Source organism: Herpailurus yagouaroundi, unplaced genomic scaffold, assembly GCF_014898765.1.
Source record: "Herpailurus yagouaroundi ecotype Mexico unplaced genomic scaffold, PumYag 29, whole genome shotgun sequence".
Classification (NCBI taxonomy): domain Eukaryota; kingdom Metazoa; phylum Chordata; class Mammalia; order Carnivora; family Felidae; genus Herpailurus; species Herpailurus yagouaroundi.
In genome coordinates, this window is record NW_024412377.1 from 62367424 (window position 1) to 62392787 (window position 25364).

The 25364-nt window shown below is 38.8% G+C and overlaps 1 protein-coding gene and 1 long non-coding RNA gene across 2 annotated transcripts in view; one reads left to right on the top strand and one right to left on the bottom strand.

The window, feature by feature from the left end:
- UBTD2 (ubiquitin domain containing 2) overlaps positions 1 to 25222 on the bottom strand; it is a 63121-nt gene extending 37899 nt beyond the window's left edge. The window contains exon 1 of the mRNA XM_040445012.1: positions 25070 to 25222. Coding sequence (XP_040300946.1) covers positions 25070 to 25139 — 70 coding nt within the window. The 5' untranslated portion in view covers positions 25140 to 25222. The remainder of the gene's footprint in view (positions 1 to 25069) is intronic.
- On the top strand, positions 4254 to 8430 carry LOC121011057 (uncharacterized). Its single transcript, XR_005781473.1, has 2 exons — positions 4254 to 4359; positions 8304 to 8430. It is a non-coding gene; the product is annotated as an uncharacterized LOC121011057 (long non-coding RNA).
- Positions 25223 to 25364: the final 142 nt, after the last annotated feature.

The following is a 25364-nucleotide window of genomic DNA, read 5'->3' on the forward strand; positions in this document are numbered from 1 at the left end:
TGCTAAGTGAAATTAATCAGAGAAAGACAAAAATCATCTGACTTCACTCATATGAGGACTTTAAGAGACAAAACAGATGAACAGAAGGGAAGGGAAACAAAAATGATATAAAAACAGGGAGGGGACAAAACAGAAGAGACTCATAAATAAGGAGAACAAACTGAGGGTTACTGGAGGGGTTGTGAGAGGGGAGTGGGATAAATGGGTAAGGGGCACTAAGGAATCTAACTCCTGAAATCATTTTTGTGCTATATGCTAACTAATTTGGATGTAAATTAAAAAAAAAAAACAAATAAATAAAATTTAAAAAAAGAATAAGTTTTTAGTATGCTAGGCCATGGCTACATTTTTCTAGAGTGTCTCCTGAGGCAGAGGAAATAAAAACAAAATTAAACTATTGGGGCTACATCAAAATAAATTGCTCCTGCTCAGCGATGGAAACAATCAACAAAACTGAAAAGCAACTTACTAAATGGGAGAAGATATCTGCAAATGACATAGCTGATAAACGGTTAGTACCCAAAATATATGAAGAAATTATACAACTCAACAGCCAGAAAACAATACAGTATACAAATGGGCCCAAGTCACAAACAGACATTTCCAAGAAGAAGACATTCAGATGGCCAACAGACACATGAAAAGATGCTCAACATGACTCATGATCAGGGAAATGCAAGTCAAAACTACCATGTGATATCACCTTACACCTGTCAGAACGGCTAAAATCAATAAGAAAAAAACTAATGTTGGTGAGGATGTGGAGAAAAAGGAACCCTCATGCACTTTTGCTGGGAATGCAGATTGCTGCTGCCATTTGAAAAACAGTATGGAATTTCCTCAGATAATTGAAAATAGAACTAATTTGTGATGCAGCAATTGGACTAATGGGTACTTACCCAAAGAATACAAAAGAAAAAAAAAAAAAAACTACTTCTACAGGATATATGCACCCCTGTGGGGGATAAGCTTAGGAATCCCCTGAGTATACACCAATGGGTTAACAAGACACAAAGAAATACAAAGTCAGTATAATGCTCACACCCGAGTTTGGGTAAACCAGATTGTCACTCCAAGAATAGGGGGGTGCAAAGACACCCCAAGAATAGGGAGGCACAAAGGTGTCAGGAATAGGGAGGTGCAAAGCACCCCAACATATGGAGGGGTTGCTGAGCCCCCAAAAATAGAGAGAGAGGCAAAGGTCTGAAATAGAAATGGCGCACAGGAATAACAAGATTAGATATTCAAGGTGAAAGCACCCCATAGCAGAAAGCTGCTTCCATAGGAGATTGGGGCCAGGCTAGGTAAAATTGGTGAATTGGACTTTGGACCAGTGCGCTGCAGGGAAAGCAGCCCAGAGCTGAGATGGTTAACAAAAGAAAAGGTGGCATATTAACCCTGAGGTTATTCCCCCTATCTGTCTCATCCCCGAGGCTGGCAAAGATAAACAGGTGCGGCGCCTCCTATCTGCTGTTAACAACCATCTACCCATCTGCCTGGTGCCTGGATTTTGTTTTATATTGACCCAAACCCCAAACACTGTATATCTTTAAAATCCCCTTTTCCCCCTCACATCCACAAGTTAATGTTCCTAGTTTATCTCTTTATACACGCCTATCACATTTGCAAGCCTTCTGGTCTGAATAAATACAGGGCAAGGACCCTTATTTGGGGCTCTTGTCTTTTTCCTGGTAAAAAAAAAAAAAAAAAAAAGAAGAAGAAGAGAGGCACCTGGCTGGCTCAGTCAGCTGCATGTGACTCTTGATCTCGAGGGTTGTGGGTTTAAGCCCCACATTAAAAATTTTTCAAAAAAAAAAAAAGAAGAAGAAGAAGATGGCTCAACTGGTTAAGTGACTCTTGATTTCGGCTCAGGTCATGATTTCACAGTTTGTGAGTTCGAGCACTGCATCAGGCTCTGTGCTGACAGCACAGAAGCTGCTTGGGATTCTCTCTTTCAAAACAAGTAAGTAAACTTAAAAAAAAAAAAAAGAAAACTTAAAAAAAAAGTGTGTATCTAACTTAAACTTCAGAGGACAGAAATTTTGTTAGTAATTTTGTTTTAAAGTTTATTTATTTTGTGAGAGAATGAGAGAGAGGAACATGCTCCCAAGTGTGAGTGGGGGAGGGGCAGAGTGAGGGAGAGAATCCTAAACAGGGAACCGACGCAGAGGTGGATCCCACAAAGGGTGAAATCATGACATGAGCCAAAATCAAGAGTTGGACGCTTACTTGGCTTAACTGATTGAGACACCCAGCCACCTCTTTTGTCAGTGTTTTTACCCTTAAGCTAAAGACATAAAGAACTGTAAACAATTCCAGTTGGTAGTTTTGCTTTTCACAATAAAATGAATTAGCAATTCCAAAAGTACATATTCTAAGATTGAGTAAATAAATAAATATATTGTGGAAACGGAGAGCCAAATTTTTCACTGTGAGAAATACAATTGTAAATATAGGCAGGGGAATGCTAGATATCATTATGAACTCACTGTTTTTAATACATAAAAAGATAGAGATGTGTGTTATACACACATATATGTCACTTATATTTAGGGATATATCTGTATCTATACCTATATATCTACATATTTATTATCTATCCTAACTCTTTTCACTGAGAGAATCTAGAAGCAATGCCACTCCAATAGTACCAAATACACCTGGAATCTAGATCCTGGCTTCCAAATATCATTCTCCACTAAAAGGAACCAGGGATCCCTGGCTGATTACAGGGCTGTGACAGGTAAAAATACAAGATGAGCCTGAAACATCTTGTTATACCAGAAAACAAATATACTACCAAACAATACTAGAAAACAAATAAGTGCTCAACAAATAATCAAGCCATGTCAAAGGAAAAGAGACCAGCTTGGAAGAGCTCCCACTGGCCAATATGGTACCATTTAAGCATCAAAATAAATGACAATGGTAACAGATTATACCTCATGGAATAAAATAGAAAACCATTAGTACATTACTGTACGAATACAATAAGTAAATGAATGGAGAAGAGGGCTCTTTTTTACATTAAATTTAATAATTAAAAGAAGTGATGAAATTAGAAAAAAATCACCATTTGACAACCACCATAATTGTTTGAGACAAGAATTATCAATGGATGCTAAAACTAATACCTGCTTGATAACAAAATATTTACATATACTCAATCTTCCTACTACTTTTTTTTCTCCCTACTAGATTATTATTTGTAGAGGGAAAAAGTTAACTTTACAGTGAAGAAATATGGCTAGCACCAGAACGGATCAAAATCGACATCACCCATAATGGAAAAAGAGACATTATGTGACTCCTGACATCATGCACTAGGAAGGACACAATCTCTGTGGTATTACCTAATCATGAGGTATCCAAGCATGAGGAAACATCAGAAAATTCAAATTGATGGAACACTCTGCCTGTACATTTGAAATGTACATAACTGGCCTGTATGTACATTTCAAAATACCAAGGTCATGAAAGATAAAGTCTCCTTTCTTTATCTGCTCCAGATTAAAGTAGACTAAAGAGATATGACAACCGAAACACAATGCATGATCCTGGGTGATTTTCTTTGAATACTAGGGAAGACAATGGTGAAACTGAATAAAGTCTACAGAGCAAATATTAACATGATATCAATATTAATGTCATGATTTTGATCATTATATTGTGGTTAAATAAGAGAATGTCCTTGCTCTTAGGAAATATATACTAAAGTATTTTTGGGTAAAAAGATTTCCTGTCTCCAACTTAATCATATAGTTAAAGAAAAGTATTTACCCACATGTAGGTATATACAAAGAAAGAATATTATAAATGACAAAATAACATTTAGGGAAATCTGGATGAAGGGTATACAGAATTTCTTCCTACCATTTTTGCAACTTTCTGTAAATCTGAGATTATTTTTAAAATAAAGTAAAACAAACAAAAAAGATCTGTGACTCTGGTAATCCCCTGGATACAGATTTGGATTGGGGAGAGCAACCATTGTATTAACCTAGACCTCAACAGGCCCCAAAGACCCAGGGCAATGTAAAGGTGCTGACTGTGTCTGGATGGAGTTAGACTCTTAGAGACTTTCCCTGACCAACTAAAATTCTTCAGGAATTTGCAGGAATGCTCCTGTATGCATTTAGAAGACCCTGCAGGGAATGACTCCTATCACTCTGATTGTTACATCACGGTTAAAGAAGGTAGCAGTTTGCCACATAATGCTGCTTTTCTCAGAAACAGTCAGTCAACAGAGAATGATTACCATGGCCCAGCCACTGTGTAGAGTGCTATCCATATACTGTCCTACTGAATGTTCAACTCCAGTATAATCTCCATCTTAAAATGAGAAAACAAACTTAAAAGGTAAAATACCTAGGTGGGGAGGAGAAGGGAGATGACAAAAATAAAATAAGTTTAATTGGATAAAGATTTAATGAAGTAGTATTTCTCTGACACACAATTAGAACATTGCCCAGCATATTAAAAAAAAAAAACAATACCTAAATGTCTGTTAAATTAATAAAAATAAATGGGGCGCCTGGGTGGCGCAGTCGGTTAAGCGTCCGACTTCAGCCAGGTCACGATCTCGCGGTCCGGGAGTTCGAGCCCCGCATCAGGCTCTGGGCTGATGGCTCAGAGCCTGGAGCCTGTTTCCGATTCTGTGTCTCCCTCTCTCTCTGCCCCTCCCCCATTCATGCTCTGTCTCTCTCTGTCCCAAAAATAAATAAACGTTGAAAAAAAAATTTTTTTTTAAATAAATAAATTAAATAAATAAATAAATAAATAAATAAAGTCCCAAAGATCATCAAACTAATGGTACGGCTGGGACTCAACCCCAGATTGACTGACTGCAGGGTTCATATTCTTAAGCCACTAGGACTATACTACCTCATGGCTTTAAGAGTTACTGGATTAATGTTCAACATGGTCCTAGACTTTCACCTACCCTCCCAAAGTGAACCCACATGATAATCAATCCATCTATAAGGTTGCAGGGCCCCATGAGGTTAAAGGTGTAAACCAGAGCTTAGGATGGCATAGCAAGTTGGCATGGATTTTAAGTGCCCAAACTATACACTATTTCCCAGACAGCACATACCAATTACCCAAAGCATGTTGGTGTCTGATCCATCCAGTGATCCATCAGACTCTATTCGGGGCGGGAGGGTCTCCATTTTCAATCTGAAAAGTTTCCTTTGCTTGAGAAATTGTTGGGCAAAAATGTGGGTAAATGCACTTCACTTGAATTGTATTCATTTGCCAAGTCCTTTGGTTTTAAGTACAATCAAAGCCCGCTTAATTTTAAGAACAGGTAAAAATCAAAGAGTACGTTCAACAGATCCACAGAACATAACGGGATTTTGGCTTGTCCAAGATTTTGCCACAAAATCTGTAAAGCAGAACCGGGACTCAATCATCAAATTCTCTACCTCTCCACCAAATTATAAGAAAGTGATGGGTGATGGAAACAATCAAAGTAACAGGAAAACTACTAGAAACTGTATTGTTTTGGGGTTAGACTCATGGGAAGAGATAGATCTTGAATGTCACTTAATTATTTTAAATTGCATCTATAGCTATGTCCATTACAAAACTCCAAGCTTTACTTTTAGCTTATTTAACTGCACTGTTCAGAAGGATGTAATGTCCTAAGAAATACTGTATTCTCACAAACTGCCCACATAAACGCCTTGGGTAACTTGCCCAATTACAGCAGCGTATTCCCTTTGCTCTAGTTTATAGTGCATTTCCTCAGATTAAGTCGTGGGATGCGCATCTCGCACATCATTGTGGTGACTGTACAAAACAGACAGTGAGGTCAAGTCAATTTTAGAAAAAATACGGATAAACCCTCCCAAAATGAAAAGCTAACAATGACATTTCTGTTATATCCCAGAACATCATAAAGTCAAACTCTAGAAGTCATAACTGCAAGCATAGCTGCAATGACTTTAAAAAGCACTTCACATTCCTCTGAATATACGACCTGATTTTTGTGCTTACTCTCCCTCTCTTTTATACATACAGCACACAACCTGAGCATGAAAGAATGTACACCTAAATATTTGTTAGGTGTTAAGATAAATGTGACTTACTTTTTCTTAAACTTTTTTTTTTAACTTTATTTTGAGAGAGCGTGTACATGCAGGGGAGGAGAGGGAGAGAGAGAGAGAGTGAGAGAGGGGGAGAGAGAGAGAGAGAATATCCCACGCAGGCTCCTCACTGTCAGTGCAGAGTCTGATGCAGGGCTCGAAATTACAAACCACAACACCATGACCCGAGCCGAAGTCAGATGCTTAACTGACTCAGCCACCCAAGGAGCCCCTCAAATACGCTTTTTGACTTAAAAAATTTTTTTGCAAAGAGTGGGTTTTTTTAAATGTTTATTTTAGAGAGGGAGGGAGGGAGAGAGCACACGCATGTGCACGTGTTGGGGAGGGGCAAAGAGAGAAGGACACACAGAAACCTAAGCAGGCTCCAGGCTCTGAACTGTCAGCACACAGCCTGGTGCGGGGCTCGAACTCACAAACTGTGAGATCATGACTTGAGCTGAAGTCAGACGCTTAACCGACTGAGCCACCCAGGCGCCCCACAAAGAGTTCTTAAAAAGTTTTTTAAATAACCATAAATATATACAGAAAGAAAAAATTAGTCCTAAACAAGTCCTCCTGTAAAACATAAGAAGACTATATATAAGAATAAATATACCAAAAAAGAGTACATACATATATATTTTTTCTATGTGTATATATATTTTATGTATATTATATATAATGTGTGTGTGCGTGTGCGCACATGCGTGCAAAAGCTTCAATTACTCTTTCTTACCTAGAAAGTGATCCAGGTTTGATTTAGTTTAGTAACGTTATAAGTAGCTTTTAGACTGTATCAGGAGTAAATGCAAAGATATCATTAGTCAATACTTTCCAACTCATTAAAATTGTATAACATTTTCCCTCAAGACTTCGGTACAAAAATAACTTGCCAACGTGTTTTATACCACCTATTATTAAATAAGAACTATTTTTCAATGGAAACTGAATTTTATTCTACATCTTAATTTTCTTTAATCTCCCTTGATGTTTCATCTGAGAACTTCTTTTTCTTCCCTCTTTAATAAATGTTGGAACTGGAGTGCCTGGGTGGCTCAGTCGGTTAAGCGTCCGACTTCAGCTCAGATCATGATCTCACGGTTTGTGAGTTCAAGCCCCACATCAGGCTCTGTGCTGACAGCTTAGAGCCTGGAGCCTGTTTCGAATTCTGTGTCTCCCTGTCTCTCTGCTCCTTTCCCGCTCATGCTCTGTCTCTCTCTCTCCTTCAAAAATAAATACAAACATTAAAAAATAATAAGAAAATAATAATAAAATAAACGGTGGAAGTTTGGGGTGCTTGGGTGACTCAGTCGGTTGAGCATCCGACTTCAGCTCAGGTCATGAATGATCTCACGGTTCGTGAGTTCAGGCCCCGCATCAGGCTCTGTGCTGACAGCTTGGAGCCTGGAGCCTGCTTCAGATTCTGTGTGTGTCTCTCTCTTTCTGCTTCTCCCCCACTCTCTATCTCAAAAATGAATAAACATTAAAAAAATTTTTTTTAGTAAAAAAATGTGGAACTTCTCACACTTTTCGTATTTAGGCTTTTAGTATTCATCCTTATTCTAAACTGAAAAACCTACCTTTACCATTCAAATGTAGTTCTGTCCCTGTTTATTATTCCCTTCTTAAAATGCTTAGGGATCAATTGTTCCAGAAAAAAAAGTTAAATGTTTGTCAGTCATTTGTTTGCCCTAGGCAGTTACATTATAATTTCTAGTCAGTATATTTAGTGTTGGTATATAGAAAATAAAAATACAAGCCAAGAACCTATTTTCAACCCCATGACAGATCCAGTGCAAAAAGATACTCTCCTTCTTGCTTCCAAGGGTATATTACATTTCATTCAATAACAGATAAGCAACTCTCCCCATTCTCAGAGCTCTTGTTACAGGCTGAAGTGTCTTATTCAATGTTCATTCCAGAGTACTAGGTATCATTTTATTGTTTCTCAAGTTCCTTTTCATTATGTCCTATTTATATGTATTAGCACACATCTCAATTTTTCACTTCAAAATTATGAGACTTTATAAACTACTCTGAGTCATTTAGGAAGACACAGCTACCCACAACATGATGCAACCATCACAAACTCAGAGAAGCAAAAGCCAAATTCACAGAAGGGTGTGTTCAATAGGTCCTGTGTGTTAATTTTTGGCAACACATCAATGATTAAAGGTCCAAAGGCTTTTTAATCATCAAAATTCTTATTTTCAGGGTAACTGAAGTTCAAGGCAGAAATGTATTGAGGACTGCCAGAAAAAGCACAAGCTACTATAATGAAACTACATTATGGGACCAACATAGTTTTCACCTCCTCCTTCAGAGCAAGACATATTCAGGAGATGGATGGTCTCTGTTCCCTTTCTCAGCTATAAAACTAGAAGATAGTTCCAATGATTCATATGCTGACATTTTAAGTACAAACACTAATTCACTTCTGGGTTCCAATCCCCATCCTTTAACTGCTGGATATACCAATTAGAAAGAACTTTCATGTAACCTCCTTCAACTCACCCCTTGGAGTGATCACCACTTTAGGATCTAAGACCGATTTTCTAATACTTCTATACTAAGGGTAATTTCAGAGGACAGGCCTAGAAAAACTTTATTAAGCTTTCTTCAGATTAGACAAATCCTTCTTTTCTTTGTACTTTAAGAAACTCAAGGAAACTTGTTCCCCCACACAGTTCAACTGCGAAGTTCAAGGTCAAGTTTGAGTAAACTGAGTTTTAAGCTGAAAACATTCAATCTAGGTTAGGAGGCAGAGGTAAAAGTGCAAAAGATAAGCAAGTAAAAGGGCACAAAAGATGAACAAGACTAACACTTTTTCCCATTTCACCAGCTTTAGATAACTAACATCTTAGTTCAAATTTTCTATCTTGTGAAAAGCAAGATAATTTATTGACTAAGATCAAAGGCAACTATCTACCTCATTTTTTACTGCTGTCATCTCCATTGTGAATACAAGAGTGAATATGAGAGTCCTTAAGAAACACATTCCATTAACTTCAACTATGCTTATTGCCACAAAGGAAAAACACACACACTTCTGCAGCAAGGAAAGAAAAGTCCACCCAAACCCCTCACCATCTGTGGAGAGGATATGGAGTTACAAAACAGAAAATGGAGCTTACAGTTTGGGATACTCGTTTTATTCCTTATTCGAAATATCTCTGTGCTTCAGTTTCCTCCCCTGTGAACCAGCGATATTAACATCATCTTTCCTTAAAGTCAAAGGGTCCTTGTAAGAATCAAGAAAATGTGAAGATTTATTTTTAAACCAAAAACTACAACAAAGGAAAAGATTATGTATTGCAATTATGGCTCTTCTCACATATTAATTATACTTGTGAACCTTAAACAATCGAAAAGCCATTACTCTGAATTACTTCAAGCTCTCATTCAACAAGTATTTCTTATGTATATGTTACTTACAAGCCACTGTGCTAGGCCCTGTTGAAACAGTATGTACGCTCAGCTTGTCATATTGGTATGCTCAATGTGTTTGCTGTGCAAATAACAGGGAGATTTTGATATGTAAAAACAGGATGAAAAGTGCAAAATATATTTGCATTACTAAATATCTCATAACACAAGGCATGCATTAAAGAGCTACATGTTATAATATTGTATTTGTGTAACTAATTTCCTCCCAAACACAAAGCGCCTTATACTTTTTACATGGAGGAGTGTGGGTTAGACCCCCAAAGTGAAATTTGTGTTTAGTAAAATACTTCAAAGATCAGTTTCATCCTACAACTTGTCCTCAGACTTTGCCCTCCTCTAACATCCCCTAAAATGTCTGCTGAAAAAAACCCACCGAATGAATAAACAAAAACCCCTAAATTCAGAAAATTCATAAAGAATGTCTTTATTATTCCCTGTTAATACTTTATAGGCTATATGTGAAAACTAGATTTCTGCTGCATTCAATGTAAACACAAATTCAGCTCAAGGGCAGCCTAACAATTCTACTGGGCTGGGTGGGCTATAAATATAATTAACTCTTTTCATATGCAAAGCAATTCAAATCATCACTAGGTTTGCTAAGGATGACAGGAGAAAATAACAAATACACACAAAATAAGCAGGGAGACCTTAACAAGCAAATTAGATCACTGCCTCCTTCAGTTGGGTAAATAAGTATTTATCCCAGAGTTAATTATGGTGAGGAGTCTCTATAAGACAATGGGCTTTCATACAACTAAGGAACTAGTAATAAAATAATTTCATCCAAAAATCAAATTAAATAACTAAAGCCAAGTAGTAAACTTTTCATTCTCCAAGTGATAAAACAGTCATAATTATCCATTTATTATTTAGAGCTTATAATACTGTGAGGCAAGTAAGAAATAAACAAGTAAACAAATAATTTCTAAAAGCAATTAAAAAAATGAGGAAGGGCCATGCTATTTTTAAGAACTTAATAAAAAAGCATTTCATAGCAAATATTTACTATGTAAATATATACTAAGTGAAAAGGTCAAAGGTCTTGAAAAGGAAAGAAAATCCAAGCCTTGCTCACTAGATGCTAAGATCTTTCTTTCATTGACATTCCTTCTTTGTTTTATCTCAATATAGTTCACTCTTTATAAGCAAAGTCTGACTAACATATATGACAGACATCAGACCTCACCTACTAGGTCCCTCTCAGCATCATCTCATTCTGGTTCTTCCTTCATAAGCCACAGTCAAATCTTTCAAACACAAGATCTCATTTATCAACCCCATTTCCATTAAGCACTTCCTGCCTGAACTTCCAAAGTTTTCTTTTTTTTTAATGTTTATGTATTTATTTTGAAAGGGGGGGGAGGGGCAGAGTGGGAGAGAGAGAATCCCAAGCAGGCTCTGCACTGCCAGCACGGAGCCTGACACAGGGCTTGATCCTATGGATCCATGAGATCATGACCTGAGCCAAAATCAACAGTCAGACGCTTAACCGACTAATCCACTCAGACACCCCTGAAACTCCAAAGTTTAAACATAATACAAGCATGCCTGAATTGTAGACAAAGAGCTGAAATATTTGACACCCAAGAGAGAAAGGAGAAAAGTGAAGCTGTGTCAGACAGAGAGAAGAGTAGGCCTAATAGTGCCAAGCTTCAAATGGGCTGAGAGGTAAAGTTCATGTCTTAAATAATGAAACAGCTTCACTTACAGAGTACATTATGAAGCCAAAGCTTGCTCCAGAAGAAAGAGACCACCTGTGGGCTTGTTACTACCCTTTTAAATCCTGGCAAAGGCCAAGTCAAATGCAGGCAGTAAACAAACTTCCAGATCTAAAACCAGACTGCAATTAGTGATATAGGCACAAGTTACCACCGCATTGATTCCCTTCACTATCTCTTTTTTAAGTAAGCTCTATGCCCAATGTGGGATTTGAACTCATGACCCCAAGATCAAACGCACAACCCCAAGATCAAGAGTTGCATGCTCTACTGACTAAGCCAACCAGGCCCCCCCATCTTCGCTATTTTTAATGTGTTACCTTTCTTTTGTTTGCTCTTAAAGTTTTATACTTAATTCATATAGTACTTTTTCAGTAATTCTATGAAACCACAGATATCTAATACAATGCCCACAACAGTATGCCTATCCTGAGAATAGAGAAAAACCTACTGAAATTATGTGTTAAAGATTTTTCCTAGGATCTAATCAACTAATTTTAAAAACTGGTTCCAAAGAACTCAAGGAAACAAAACAGTTGCTTCAGAGTTCTACAAACATGATTCAAATTATATGTAAAATATGTTACTTTTTAAGAATCATAATACCAAGACCCCACACATCAAATGTTAAATTTCAAACATACAGACCATCATGAAACATGTTCATCATGAAACTAATCATGGTGACATTGGAATAAAGCTTCTCTTACTTTCTCTATGCACATATGAAACTTAGGGAACTTCTTGAAATGGGTCATTGATTGGGAAATCAAGAGCTCTGCACGGTGCCTTTTGTTTAATACAGGCACACACATGTCCACTCATGTAACAATGTACCAGTGAACACACTAATATGGTACTGTGCACGTCTGGGCCCCATTAAATGTCACAGCAAGTTTAGATACTTATACTTAGAATATGCTCAGCATATTCTCTCATGACAAAAAGTAACTCAACAATGCTTAATGAAAATATAACATAAGTCACAATACTGGAAGACATAATGTTGAAGTTTTGAGTACAGTTAATAGTGGTTCAAACTTCAAAAAAAAACCTATAGAACTTTATGAGACTCTAATTTTTTTTAGTGACTGTACAATCAAAAGAAAAGAAAATGAAATGCTGAGGCTGATACTTTAGTATTCAATGTAAGGTATACCTAAAAAAAAGGAGATTCAACTGTCAAAAAAGTTTGAGTATACGGATCTCATCCAACAAACATGCTCATTTTATAGATAAGAAAAAAACAAGAAATGGGGAAGTCAAGTGACTTAAGGTCATATTAGATATAGAGAGACAGAGGTGGAACTAGAACTTTGCATTACGCTATATGGTTCTAGTTAACAAAGAGCTCTTGTTCTAGAATTAAATAAGTCTTCTATTAGTGGAATTTTACTTTCTCCCTAACACCATTATAAAGTCAAAAATGTATGTCACACAACAGTTAACTGAGTCTAAGGTATTATGAAACCTCAAGTATTATGAAGTCTGTACCAGGCCAATGCAGCTTACATCCCGAGAAGATAAGTAATGTCGAAAAATAACCATGATAGGGGCACCTGGGTGGCTTAGTCCGTTAAGCGTCCGACCTCAGCTTAGGTCATGATCTCACGGCTTGTGAGTTTGAGCCCCGTGTCCGGCTCTGTGCTGACAGCCTGGAGCCTGCTTCACATTCTGTGTCTCCATCTCTCTCTGCCCCTCTGCCACTTGTGCTCTCTTTCTCTCTCTGATATAAATAAACATTAAAAAAAAAAAAAAAAAAAAAAAACATGATAGAACCTTTTTATAAAAATGAGAGAAAGGAGGGGAGCCTGGGTGGCTCAGTCGGTTAAGTGGCTGACTTCAGCTCAGGTCATGATCTCACAGTTTGCGAGTTTGAGCCCTGCATCAGGCTCTGTGCTGACAGCTCAGAGCCTGCAGCCTACTTCAGATTGTCTCCCCCTCTCTCTCTGCCCTCCCCCACTCACACTCTGAAAGAAAGGAATGTAGATACAAAGGGTACAAACTTGCAGTTATAAAAAGAATAAACTCTGAGAATCTAATAATGTACAGCATAGTGACTATAGTTAATAATAGGGTACTGTAGACTTGCAGGCTGACAGTAGATCTTAAGCTTGTTTCTGGGTGGGAAAATGAAAATAAGGTTCAGATTTATTCAGTAATCAAAGATTATCCCAGTGTTGGAAGTTAGGAGAAAAGAACTGGGAAAAGTTTGGATTTTGGATCCAGGATAGCCTAGGAAATAATCACATTCTGTTAGTATTAGATCTACCAAATTTTCAGTTTAAAGAAAATACAGAGGCTAGAGAAATACACTAAATGACAATCAGACAAACCCAGAATGTGATACATTCTATAATACTCTTCAAAAAATCAATGTCATAGGGAAGAAAAGGGGAGAAGCTGTTCTAGATTTTAAAAAATTAAATACAAAAACAAATGCAATGTCTCAATGCTGAATAGATCTTAATTTGAAAAAAATAGCTATAAAAGGCATTTTGGGACAATTGGTGGACTGTGATTATGGACTTGATCTTAGGGAATAATCTTCTTAGGAGTGATAATGGTATTTACATGTTGAAGTGTCATGATGTCTATACTCTCAGTTAAGCAAATACACACACACACACACACACACTGTTTAATCTAAGTGATGGATATTCAAATGTTTATTATATTAATTTTTTCAATATGCTTGAAAACTGTCATTAAAAATATTTTAAAAAAGAATTAACATATAATCTTGACAAAGATGATCTAATCCATTCTCTTCTTTCAACAATGTGAGAAACGGAGCCCAAAGCACCAGAGATAATGCAGGCCTTTTCAAGAGATTAAAACTCAGGCAGGTCTGCAGAATCTTAGTGCAAACTCTTTCCATGTGCCAGACACCTAGGACCAGAGACAAAAACTGATGTGGGACAAACATATACATACACATACATATTAAAAAGGTGGTTTTTTTTAAGTTTATTTATTTATTAATAATCTCTACACCCAGCGTGGGGCTGGAACTCACGACCTCAAGATCAAGAGCCACACGCTCTTCTGAGTGGGTGAGCCAGGCACCCCATGTGCATGCAAAAAAGTGAAACACATTTCTGCTGTTTAATATGTGACAATATGATTAAAATTACAAAAGAATAAAAATATGCTAAAGATTGTAACACCTTGCTACATCAGAATTTTGTATCAAATAACCTCAGAATGCAGCATTAAATGGGAATTAGCACACAAAAAATCCACTTAAATGCCATCACCTATATATTGTCTCGCAACTGGTCTATTAATTGTGGCAACTGTGCCTTCCTAAAATCTGACAACATACCTTAATAACTTCATATTTCACCTACCCCTCCACAAGCTTCTTGCCAGTCCGCCAAAATGCCAGGTTTTCTCATTGCTATACAAATAATTTCCTCTGCCTTCTACTTTGTCTCCATCTACTCCTCTTTCAAGACCAACTACTTATATCCCCTCTTCAGTGAAGCTTTCTGACCCTGCTCCCCACTATTCTCTGAACTTCCATAATACTTTTTCCATTGCTGTAGAGGCTTAAAAAAAATTTGTTTTTAATGTTTATTTTTAAAGGAGAGAGAAAGAAAAAAAAGAAAAAAGAGGGAAGGGCAGATGGGGAGGGGGAAAAAAAATAAAGGAGAGAGAAACAGAGAATGTGCAGGGGAGGGACAGAAAGAGAGGGAGACAGAATCCAAAGTGGGCTCCAGGTCTGAGCTGTCAGCACAGAGCCCCACGTGGGGCTCAAACTCCCAAGCTGTGAGATCATGACCCGAGCGGAAGTCGGACGCTTAACTGACTGAGCCACCCAGGAGCCCCACTGTAGAGGCTTTTAAAACTTTTCCTAATTAAATGTATGATTCCTCTACTCAACCACAGGCTACTTGATATCAGAGAGCAGGCCTTATTTATATGGTTAGCTATAAGCACTGGCAGTTAGAAATAATGGAGGCTGGCTATTTTTAAAAGTTCCAGTTTAAAAAAATAAGATGTTTGCCCTGAGTTGAAAGTGATAGTTTATCATGAAGCATAACCAAGTGATCTGGACTATCTGTTATTCTGCCCCTTTGATACTCTTGTCACATAGTCCACAAGCACGGAAATGATCTGAACTGATGCAAAGAGGCCTGCCCTAGCTCATACCTATGAGCCAATCATAATACATGCAAAAAATTATCTGAAGGGGTTTGAGGACTTCATGAGAAAAGTCCAAAAGTCACTACTTCATTATTTAGTCAAGTCTTGATATATCAAGACCTCACTCACACTCAAGTAAAATTCACTTAAAATGACTTTCACACATTAGGATGTTTTTGTTTAGACATCTAACTTGAACAGAAATTCCATTTCTGAAAACAGAGCAATAATGGAAATGCCTAAAAGTTTTACTGCAAACACGCAAAAAACAGCATTACAACACTCAATGCATACTCAGCAATATTTAACCTCTCAGCTCAATATATGGAATATATTCAAAAACAAAGTTGATTGTTGCTGACTGCAAGTCAAAAGTGGCTGATGCAAGGCAAATACATGCTGATTGTTCTCGGCCAACACACATGCATCTTTAAGTACATACGCGTTAGTAAAGTCTCAACCTATGGTCCTTGAACTACCAGTGAATCATGAGGAGCTTGCTGGTAGCCTAGTATGCCCGATAAGCAGAAGCAGAAAGCTGGGTAGGGATGGTGAGGGGCGGCGGGAAGAATCAGGTGCAATGGTCCACCAAATGAAGATAAACCATTCAGGTGGTCTGCAGTAAGGAAAAATGAGAGAATCACTAAATCAGCAAATTGATCATCATGCCCAATTAATATGATTATGTTGTTTAACGAAATCAATCTAATGCTTTCTTGCAACAAGAGAAGAATGTGTCTTGGTCAAAAGCCACAAGAGAGATAACTAATTCATAAACACAATGGCAAAAGTTCCTCACTACAAGAGAGTAACACTCAATAATCATTCCTATTAGAAGACTCACCTAAGTATAGTAGCACTAGCAGGTGCTGCCAAAGCTCTGCATTTGCAGTAAGAAAATCAGATTTTAAAATAGGGGCGCCTGAATGGCTCAGTGAGTTGAGCGTCCGACTCTTGATTTCGGCTCAGGTCATGATCCCACAGTTGTGGGCTGACAGCATGTTGACTACTTGAGACACTCACACTCTCTCTCCCTCCCCATCCCCCCATTGCATTTGCTTGTGCTCTTTCACTCTCTCAAAATAAATAATAAACTAAAACAAAAACGTTTAAACAAAAAAATAGGGGCTCCTGGCTGGCTCAGTTGGAAAAGCATCCAACTCTTGATCTAAGGGTTGTGAGTTCAAGCCCCATGTTGGGTGTAGAGATTACTTAAAAAATAAAATCTTAAAAAAAAAAAAAAAGTAAAATCCATCTATTAAAATTTCTCCATGAGAGAGGTGTTACAGGGGCACCCAGGTGGCTCAGTTGGTTGAGCATCTGACTTCGGCTCAGATCATGATCTCGCAGCTTGTGAGTTCCAGCCCTGCATCAGGCTCTGTGCTGACAGCTCGGAGCTTGGAGCCTACTTCAGATTCTGTGTCTCCCTCTCTCTCTGCCCCATCCCCACTCATGCTCTGTCTCTCTGTCTTAAAAATAAATAAAACATTAAAAAAAATTTTTTTAAAGAGAGGTGTTACAGACTAGGATCATCAAAAATCAGAATAAAGATTCTTATCATTTCTAATGGCATAAAGATTCTACCCATAGTATATAGCACTAGCAACTGATTTTTTTTTTTAATGTTTATTTTTGAGAGAGAGAGACAGAGTGTGAGCAGGCGAGAGGCAGAGAGAGGGAGACACAGAATCGAAGCAGGCTCTAGGCTCTGAGCTGTCAGCACAGAGTCCAATGTGGAGCTCGAACCCACAAACTCTGAGATCATGCCGTGAGCCCAAGTGGACACTTAACCAACTGAGCCATCCAGGCGCCCCCTAGCAACTGATTCCTAAATAAAATCAGAGATGAAAAAAACCCAGGCCATTTACTATCCATAGCAAGAATCTTTAAAAATGCCATTCCAACATAAAGTCCAAGATAATCTTGACTGGGAAAAAATGTCAACCTTTTATTTGCTAGAAAACTGAAAACAAAATTGGACTAGCCAGGGATATAATATCCCATGTCTATTTTTAATAAAAACTTGAGTGCTTAAATCTCTTTCCAAAGAGGATTCAGCTTTCCCCACATCTCAGTATTTTCCAACTGTAGCGTCCCCGACCTAAATTTTGTTCTCATACCTACAGCCTTCCTACCCAGAGTTCCCCTGGATTTCCAACACACACCTTCTTGCTGCCTATTTTCCTTTTGGTCTTCCCCCACAGCTATACTCATTCTGGTAAAATCAAGCACCCTCTGCTTTACATCCAGTAAATGCCTCCTATTTTGTAGTATGTCTTTCTCCAACTGGCATAAAATTTTATGCATCCTACTCATAAAGCCACAGAGCTACCAGCCCAGAAAATAGGAAAAATTTTTACTTCAACTGTCACACTAAGGAGAAGGGCAGCCTAATCATCAGCCCTCCTCATGCTCAGTTCTACTTCATTTTTAATTATAGACCCAGTCCTAAGAGTAGAAGCGTAAGAAAATTCAATCAGCAAACTAATTAGATGATGTGTAGAATATATGGGACATTGAAAATACATAAGATAGAGATATGAATGATATTCTTGGTGAAGAAAAAAACCAGTGTTTTGTAGAGAAATGTGTTTGTTCTGAAGTATATGAACCTCAAAAGGCCTACTGGTATATTCTAGGGCTGGATGCCCAAGAAGTCTACCTTGAGTCTGGATGTGAGTAATACACTACAGGTAGAATTTCTGCAAACACCACACTAGAATGAGAAGTTAACAAAATAAATTATTTTCTGAAATTGTAAGAATGGTCAGGTCCATCTTCTGTGAAATTTTCATGACTCACTTCTTAGTACTTTCTTCTTCTTTTCACTTACTTATAGCAGTCATTTACTTTTACACCTTCAGTAAACCTCCCCCAAAGACTCCAAAATCCACATTCCTAATCCTGAATAAGAGTTCCATATCTAAACATCTGCACCACCCTACATGATGTCCCAACTTAAAAATTCTTGCGTCAACTAAACCTTGGCATACTGAAAGGCAAATTATAGCTTGCCCCAGATAGCTCTTTCTTATTCCCCAAAACCTGCCAAGCCACCTCAATATTCCTGGTCACCCAGATTCACAAACACGGGTTTACAGATCTTCCCTGACTTAGGACGAGGTTACGTTCCAATAAACCTATCGTAAATTGAAATCATCATAAATTGAAAATGCATTTAATACAACTAACCTACAGAACATCATAGTTTAGCCTAGCCTACCTTAAATGTGCTCAGAACACTTACATTAGCCCACAGTTGGGCAAAATCATCTAACACAAAGCCTAATACCACGTAATTTGTCGAATACTATACTGAAGGTGAGAAACAAAATGGTAAGAGTATCCGTTGCTTACCCTCATGATCCTGACCACGTGGCTGACTGGGAGCTGCAGGTTGCTGCCTCTGACTGGGAGCTGCAGGTTGCTGCCTCTGCCCAGCATCTCTAGAGAGTATCATTATCACCTATCATCAGCCATGGAAAAAAAACTAAATTCAAACTCTCAAGTATGGTTTCTACTGAATGTGTATGTATCACGTTGCACCACTGTAAAATTGAAAAATCCTAAATTGAGCCATCATAAGTCAGGGACTGTCTGTATTTTACTTTCTTTTCTATACCCCTTTATCCAATATAGTCCCAATTCATGCCATTTTTTTCCTAATGGGTTCCTTGCTCTAATCTCTGCCCACTGTAAGCAATCCTGTACAGTGCTTCTCAAACTTCAATATGCAGAGGAACCATTTGAGAATCTAGTTACAATGAAGATTCTGATTTACTAGGTCTGGGGGCGGGCCTGAGATTTTGCACTTCTAACATACTCCCAGGTTACAGCAAAACTGCTGGTAGCGGGACCACCTTTGAGCAGCTCAGATCACTTTTTATTCCCTCAGCACTTGCGCAGTTTATCCTATAGTATATTTATCTGTTTACCAGTGTTTTACAGTTGTTTCATGTGTGCATAGTTTATTATGCTTTCCTAAAAAAGGATTCTGACATACTCAAGAAATAAGATCATGATTCCTTTTTTGGAACAACAGCAACCAACCCAATGTTGGGCATATTGTGGGTTTTCAATGCCTTTTGATTGTGAAATGCTTCTACGGAAAATGTAACAATCATCTCTTGATTAAGAAGTTGAAGTAGGTTTATGGATTACTTTTGTCAACTTTTTAAAAACCATTTCACTACTAATCAACCTTTTCACCACATAAGACAGAAAATAAACTTCAAATAGTTTTCTATTCATAGTTAAGAAAGCAAATGTTAGTTAAGTTAGACTTATGAATTACTGGTTAAAGATTTATTCTTTCTCCATCAGTGAAGGATTAGTTAAATATACATTTAAAACAAAAACCAGAAGTCCAGGCAACAAAAGAAAAAATAAATTTGACTTCATTAAAATTAAAAACTTTTATGCATCAAAGGACACTACCAAGAGAGAGTAAAGATGGGGCACCTGGCTAGCTCAGTTGGTAGAGCATGGGATTCTTGACCTCAGGGTTGTAAGTTCAAGCCCCACCTTGGGTACAGAGATTACTTAAAAATAAAATCTTAAAAACAAAAAAAAGTGAAAAGATGGGAGAAAATATCTTCGAATCATGTATCTGATAAGAGTTTATATACAGAATATACAAAGGCCCCCCACAACACAACAACAAAAAACCCCAAAACAACCCAATTAAAAAATAGGCAAAGGACTTAAACAGACATTTCTCCAAAGAAGATAAACAAATGTCCAAGAAGCACTTTAATTAAAAGATGCTCAACATCACTAGTCATTAGGGAAATGCAAACCAAAACCACAGTGAGATACCCACTACAAGGGCTATTAATTTTAAAAATGGGAAATAACAAGTGTTGATGAAGATATGGAAAAACTGAAACCCTTGTATGTTGCTGGTAGGAATGAAAAATGATGCAGCCACTGTGGTAAAGTTTGGCAGTTCCTCAAAAAAGTAAACCATTTAACCTAGCAACTCCACACCTAGGTATATTATATCCAAAAGAACCAAAAACAGCGACTCAAACAGCTCTTTGTACACCAAAGTTCATAGCCATGTTATTCACAATAGCCAAAAAGTGGACACAGCCCAAATGTCTGTGTAGAAGAATGGATAAACAAAATGTGGTATATACATACAATGGAGTATTATTGAGCCATAAAAAGGATGAGGTACTGATACTTGCTACCACAGGATTAACCTGAAGACATTATGCAAAGTGAAATATATCAGAAAGAAAAGGACAAATACTGTATGATTCTACTTATGTGAAATATCTAGACTTTGTAAATTCACAGAGAAAAAACTTAGATTTAGAAGTTAATGGGTTGGGAGAGGGGAGAAGAAATACTCCTTAATGAACTAGAGTTTCTGTTTGAAGAGATGAAAAATTTTAGAAATACATAGTTTCTAAAACTATGGGGGGATGGTTGCACATGGGGATGGTGAATGTAATTAATGCCACTGAATTGTACACTTAAAAATGGTTAAAATGGCAAATTTTATATGTATTTTGTCACAAATTTAAAAATGAAACTAGAAAAAAAGAGAAACTAGTATTTTTTATCACAGCACTGAGTTCAAGTTCTGCCTGCCATTTATAAACAATGCAATGTTAAGCAACTTAATTTCTCTCAGGTTCAATCCATCCATAAAATAGAAATATTATCCACCTTCCAGAGTTATTGAAGACTAAATGAGAAAACCAAATCACTGAGCACAACATCTGTTACATAATAAATACTGGATAGATGGTAGTTATTATTCAAAAACCAGTTACTCAAGTAGGTGTCTATAAGGCTGCTATAAATGGATACCCAAAAGAATTCCATGATATTCTCAAGACATGAAATAAAGAAATGAATGGCCAGCAGTCAGTTATCCTGCTGTAAACCTGGAAACTTGTGACCACCGAGGGTTAGTCCCCTTGGGATATCACTGACTATGCAAAACAAAAGATACACCCAGAAAGTGAGAACCCACTTTCTACATCAAGTTCATTAAAGAGGTGAACAAAATAATAGTTGGCTGTCTTCAACTAATTTCACTTTACTGTTTTTTCCCCACATACTTATTTTTTTTTAATTGTTTTTTTTTTTTCAACGTTTATTTACCTTTGGGACAGAGAGAGACAGAGCATGAATGGGGGAGGGGCAGAGAGAGAGGGAGACACAGAATCTGAAACAGGCTCCAGGCTCTGAGCCATCAGCCCAGAGCCTGACGCGGGGCTCGAACTCACGGACCGCGAGATCGTGACCTGGCTGAAGTCGGACGCTCAACCGACTGCGCCACCCAGGCGCCCCCCCCCCCCACATACTTATTTTTAAAAATCATGAGATTTCATTCCTTAGCCAATGCTATGGACTACATAAAGCCTTGTCTAGAGGTCCTGAGTTCCAACCCAGCATCACAATGTCACATCATAATAAGGCAGACAACTATACAGAACATGCTGTCTAAAAAATGTTCTAGGAACATGGAAGCCTGAAGTGAATTGCTAAATAATCTTGTATAATGTATATACTATACTTGTCTTGATGAAAATTAGGCTTTTAAAAAATGATCAAACTAGCTGAAACTCAGAAACTGAATTCTAGGCAAGATATGCCAGAGGAAGATACTACAAATGATTCCAAAATAACATATAACACAAATCTTATAATGTGGATTAAGCAATTTCCATATTCTACAGTCTTTTGCAAAAATTTCTCAAATTCCTTCAAAGTACATCCCTTAGTAAGCAAGTTTTTTTCCTATATGCAATTACTTGCATGCACAAGAGACTTAGATCCAGAGGGAAAGAGAAAGTACAGTATCTCAAATGGCCAAAAAGATTTTTAAAACAGTCATTTTTTACTAAGGTTACCTGATATTCAAGAGTCAAACCAATCTAGGGGCACCTATGTGGCTCAGTCGGTTGAGTGTCTGACTCTTGATTTCAGCTCAGGTTATGATCTCAAGGTTGTGAGATCGAGTGCTCAGTGTGGAGTCCACTTAGGATTCTCTCTCCCTCCCTCTACCCTCCCCAATTCACACACTCTTTAAAAAAAAAAAAAAAGGTCAAACCAATCTAAAATGGTGAGACTTGAAAACAATGTGAATGTAAAACTGTCATGAAAAATTACTTCATGTTGATAAAAGAATTTTTCATAACACAAATGTCCAGGTGAAAACTACAAACCATCAATTTATGTTTGAAAAGCAAAGGATCTGTGCCAACACCCTTAGGAAGAATACGCTCTCCCTTCTCAACAAAAACCTACTATAATAAGTAAAAACTATTTAATGTGTTAACCTAAAACACTCACCTGAGCTAATTCCTTTAAACCGCAATTAACTCTTAACGTGACAATAATGAAGAACAGTCTTCTATAATTAAATTCCAAAAACAATCTTTTTATCCCACGCAGCCCCTTCCTCTACTTCTTCCACTCGTTACACGAGGCCCATACTTTCTCTTCAGAAGAAAAGTAAGAGGTTTTGTGGTTGGTGTTCCTTTTTTCTAAATTTTACTTTAGAAAGTTATAGCGCAGCTTAAGGTCCAGAGATCTCAGTTCTCAAAGAAACTAATACTATGGTTATCTAACTAGACACTACTGGTAATAAATTACCAAAAGCTAAGACTTCATGCTTTTAAAGGCCCGTGCTAATAATGCCTGGCTGGTCCTAAGTCACATTACCAAAAGGTTTTCAATAAATTGGTTCAAATTCATTACCAAGAAGAGAAAAATGTTTATTAAAATTTTTAAATGAGTGTAAAACAAATTAGATTTAACTGAAACTAAACACTACCAGGGTGGCCTGGCTGGCACAGGCAGTAGAGCATGTGACTCTTGATCTCGGGGTTGTGAATTTGAGCCCCGCATGGGTTGCAGAGATTACTTAAAAAAAAAAAATAATAAAGTAATTTTTTTTAAGTTTATTTATTTTGAGAGAGAGAAAGTGCAAGAGGGTAGGGGCAGAAAGGGAGCGGGGAGAAAGAATTCCAAGCAGGCTCCACGCTGTCGGAGCAGGGCCCAATGCAGGGCTTGATCCCACAAACGGAGATCATGACCCTAGATGAAACCAAGAGTCAGACGCCTAACCAGCTGAGCCACAGAGGCATCCCAAATTTAAAATCTTAAAACAAACAAACAAAAACCCACTATTTATAGCACATACTAGTGTATTTTGGTACCACTAATGATCACTTCAATTGCAGGAAGAATCATTTTGACCCCCAATTTGACCTTAACCCAGGGCTGTTTTAAATCATGCACTTTTAATCTTCTGCTTCGTCCTCACTGGGGATCTCACTGTTAATGTGCCACCAAAACACAATGCTACGACTTGAAATGCACTATTAAGTAGTGTTTTCATGGACAATTTTTTTTCACCACACACTTCAATGAACCCTCAAACTATTCGTCCAGGATTTAATCATACAAGAAACCCACAGATTTTAATCAAGTGGCATGGCAAAATATCATGTAATTCAGGAAATTTATCAGCTAAATATTAGTGTACACAGTTTACAGATGGAGCTCCAGGGACAGGGTGAGCAATTGGTCCAAAAAGCTAGTAAAAGAAAAAGTTGTAAACCCTCTCACCCCCCACCCCAAACGATTTAGTTTAGGAACTTATAAATACGTCTTACATTCTGAGACATCTAACAGAAGGTTGGAACGGAACCAGCACTGTCATCTTTGCTATTCCTAGCTGTTTCTTCTTTAACTACAACATTCTGCCCTCTACACAAGCTATAGAGCGGCCTCAGCCAAAGGTCATTTAAGCAAAGGTAGAATTAATTGTATTGTTACACTGTTATACCACAATGCCGATTGAATTAAAAAGCTCTCCTCCGCCAGCTGCTATTTACAATAAATTAGAAGTGCATTCCGTGTTCGAAAACTTTTAAAGCACTGGGCTAAGTCGGACTCCTGCATTTGTACTTTTACTTTACATATTTTCCTTTACGTAAGGCGGATAGGAATTCAACTAGCCCACCCCGACAGCAAACTGGCCCAACACCCGCAAGCCGTAGCAAGAAGCCACGTTTTCCTCGGGCGGACGGTTTCCCCACCCCTCCTTAAAATAATGCGTGTGGCCACTCGAGACTTCCCCAGCCAAGCTCCAGAAACTTGCAGGTTTAAATGGCCAAATTGGAACCAACCAGGGCAGCTGTCATCTGAAACTCAGGAAAGCTGAGACCAGCCAACTCTGCCGAACGAGGAAGGGTGCGGAGAGATGTGGCGGGGCCCGTCGGAGGGAATGCATTAAGCTCCCCTCCCCAACCCCCCATCAATTCGCTTTTCTGCAACCCCAGCGCCGCCATCCTGTTCCTGAATAATTAAACGGGCTGGAGAGGGGGTGAGGTGGCCAAGAAAGGCAGTTTCTGGTCCGAGTTTCCCGAGCCGAGGCGGTGGGGTCGAGAGGCCGAGGGCTACATCCCCGGCGGGCGAAGGACTTTCCTCAGGGGCCGGCAGGGCAAGGGGCGACCCCGCGGCCGGCGGGGCGGCCGGAAGCGGAGCGCGGGGAGTGACGTGGAGGAGGGGATGACAAAGGGGCTCAGGGGCCCCGGCCGCGCGGCCCACGGGCCCGCAGGGGCCGGGACAGGTGGCCGGGCCTGGCCGGGAACAATGGGGGGCCGAGGCTGCCCCCTGGCGCTCACCTACCTCCGGTGCCCTCCGAGTTCTCGTTGAGGCTGCCCGAGGAGTCGTGCTGGGCGCCCACACACCCGCCCATGGGGGCCCCCGGCGCCTCGTCCGCCACCTCCGGGCGCTCGTCCGGCCCGCCGCCGCCTCAGCCTCCTCAAGAGCCGCCGCCACCGCCGCCGCCGCCACCGAGCCCCGGACAGGCGCGCCGCTCCGCTCGCCCGCCGCGGCCCAGCCTCCGCCCCCCTCGCCGCTCCACCCACCGCCTTGGCTCGGCCCCTTCCTCCGCGCCCACTTCTACCTCAGCCCCCGGGCC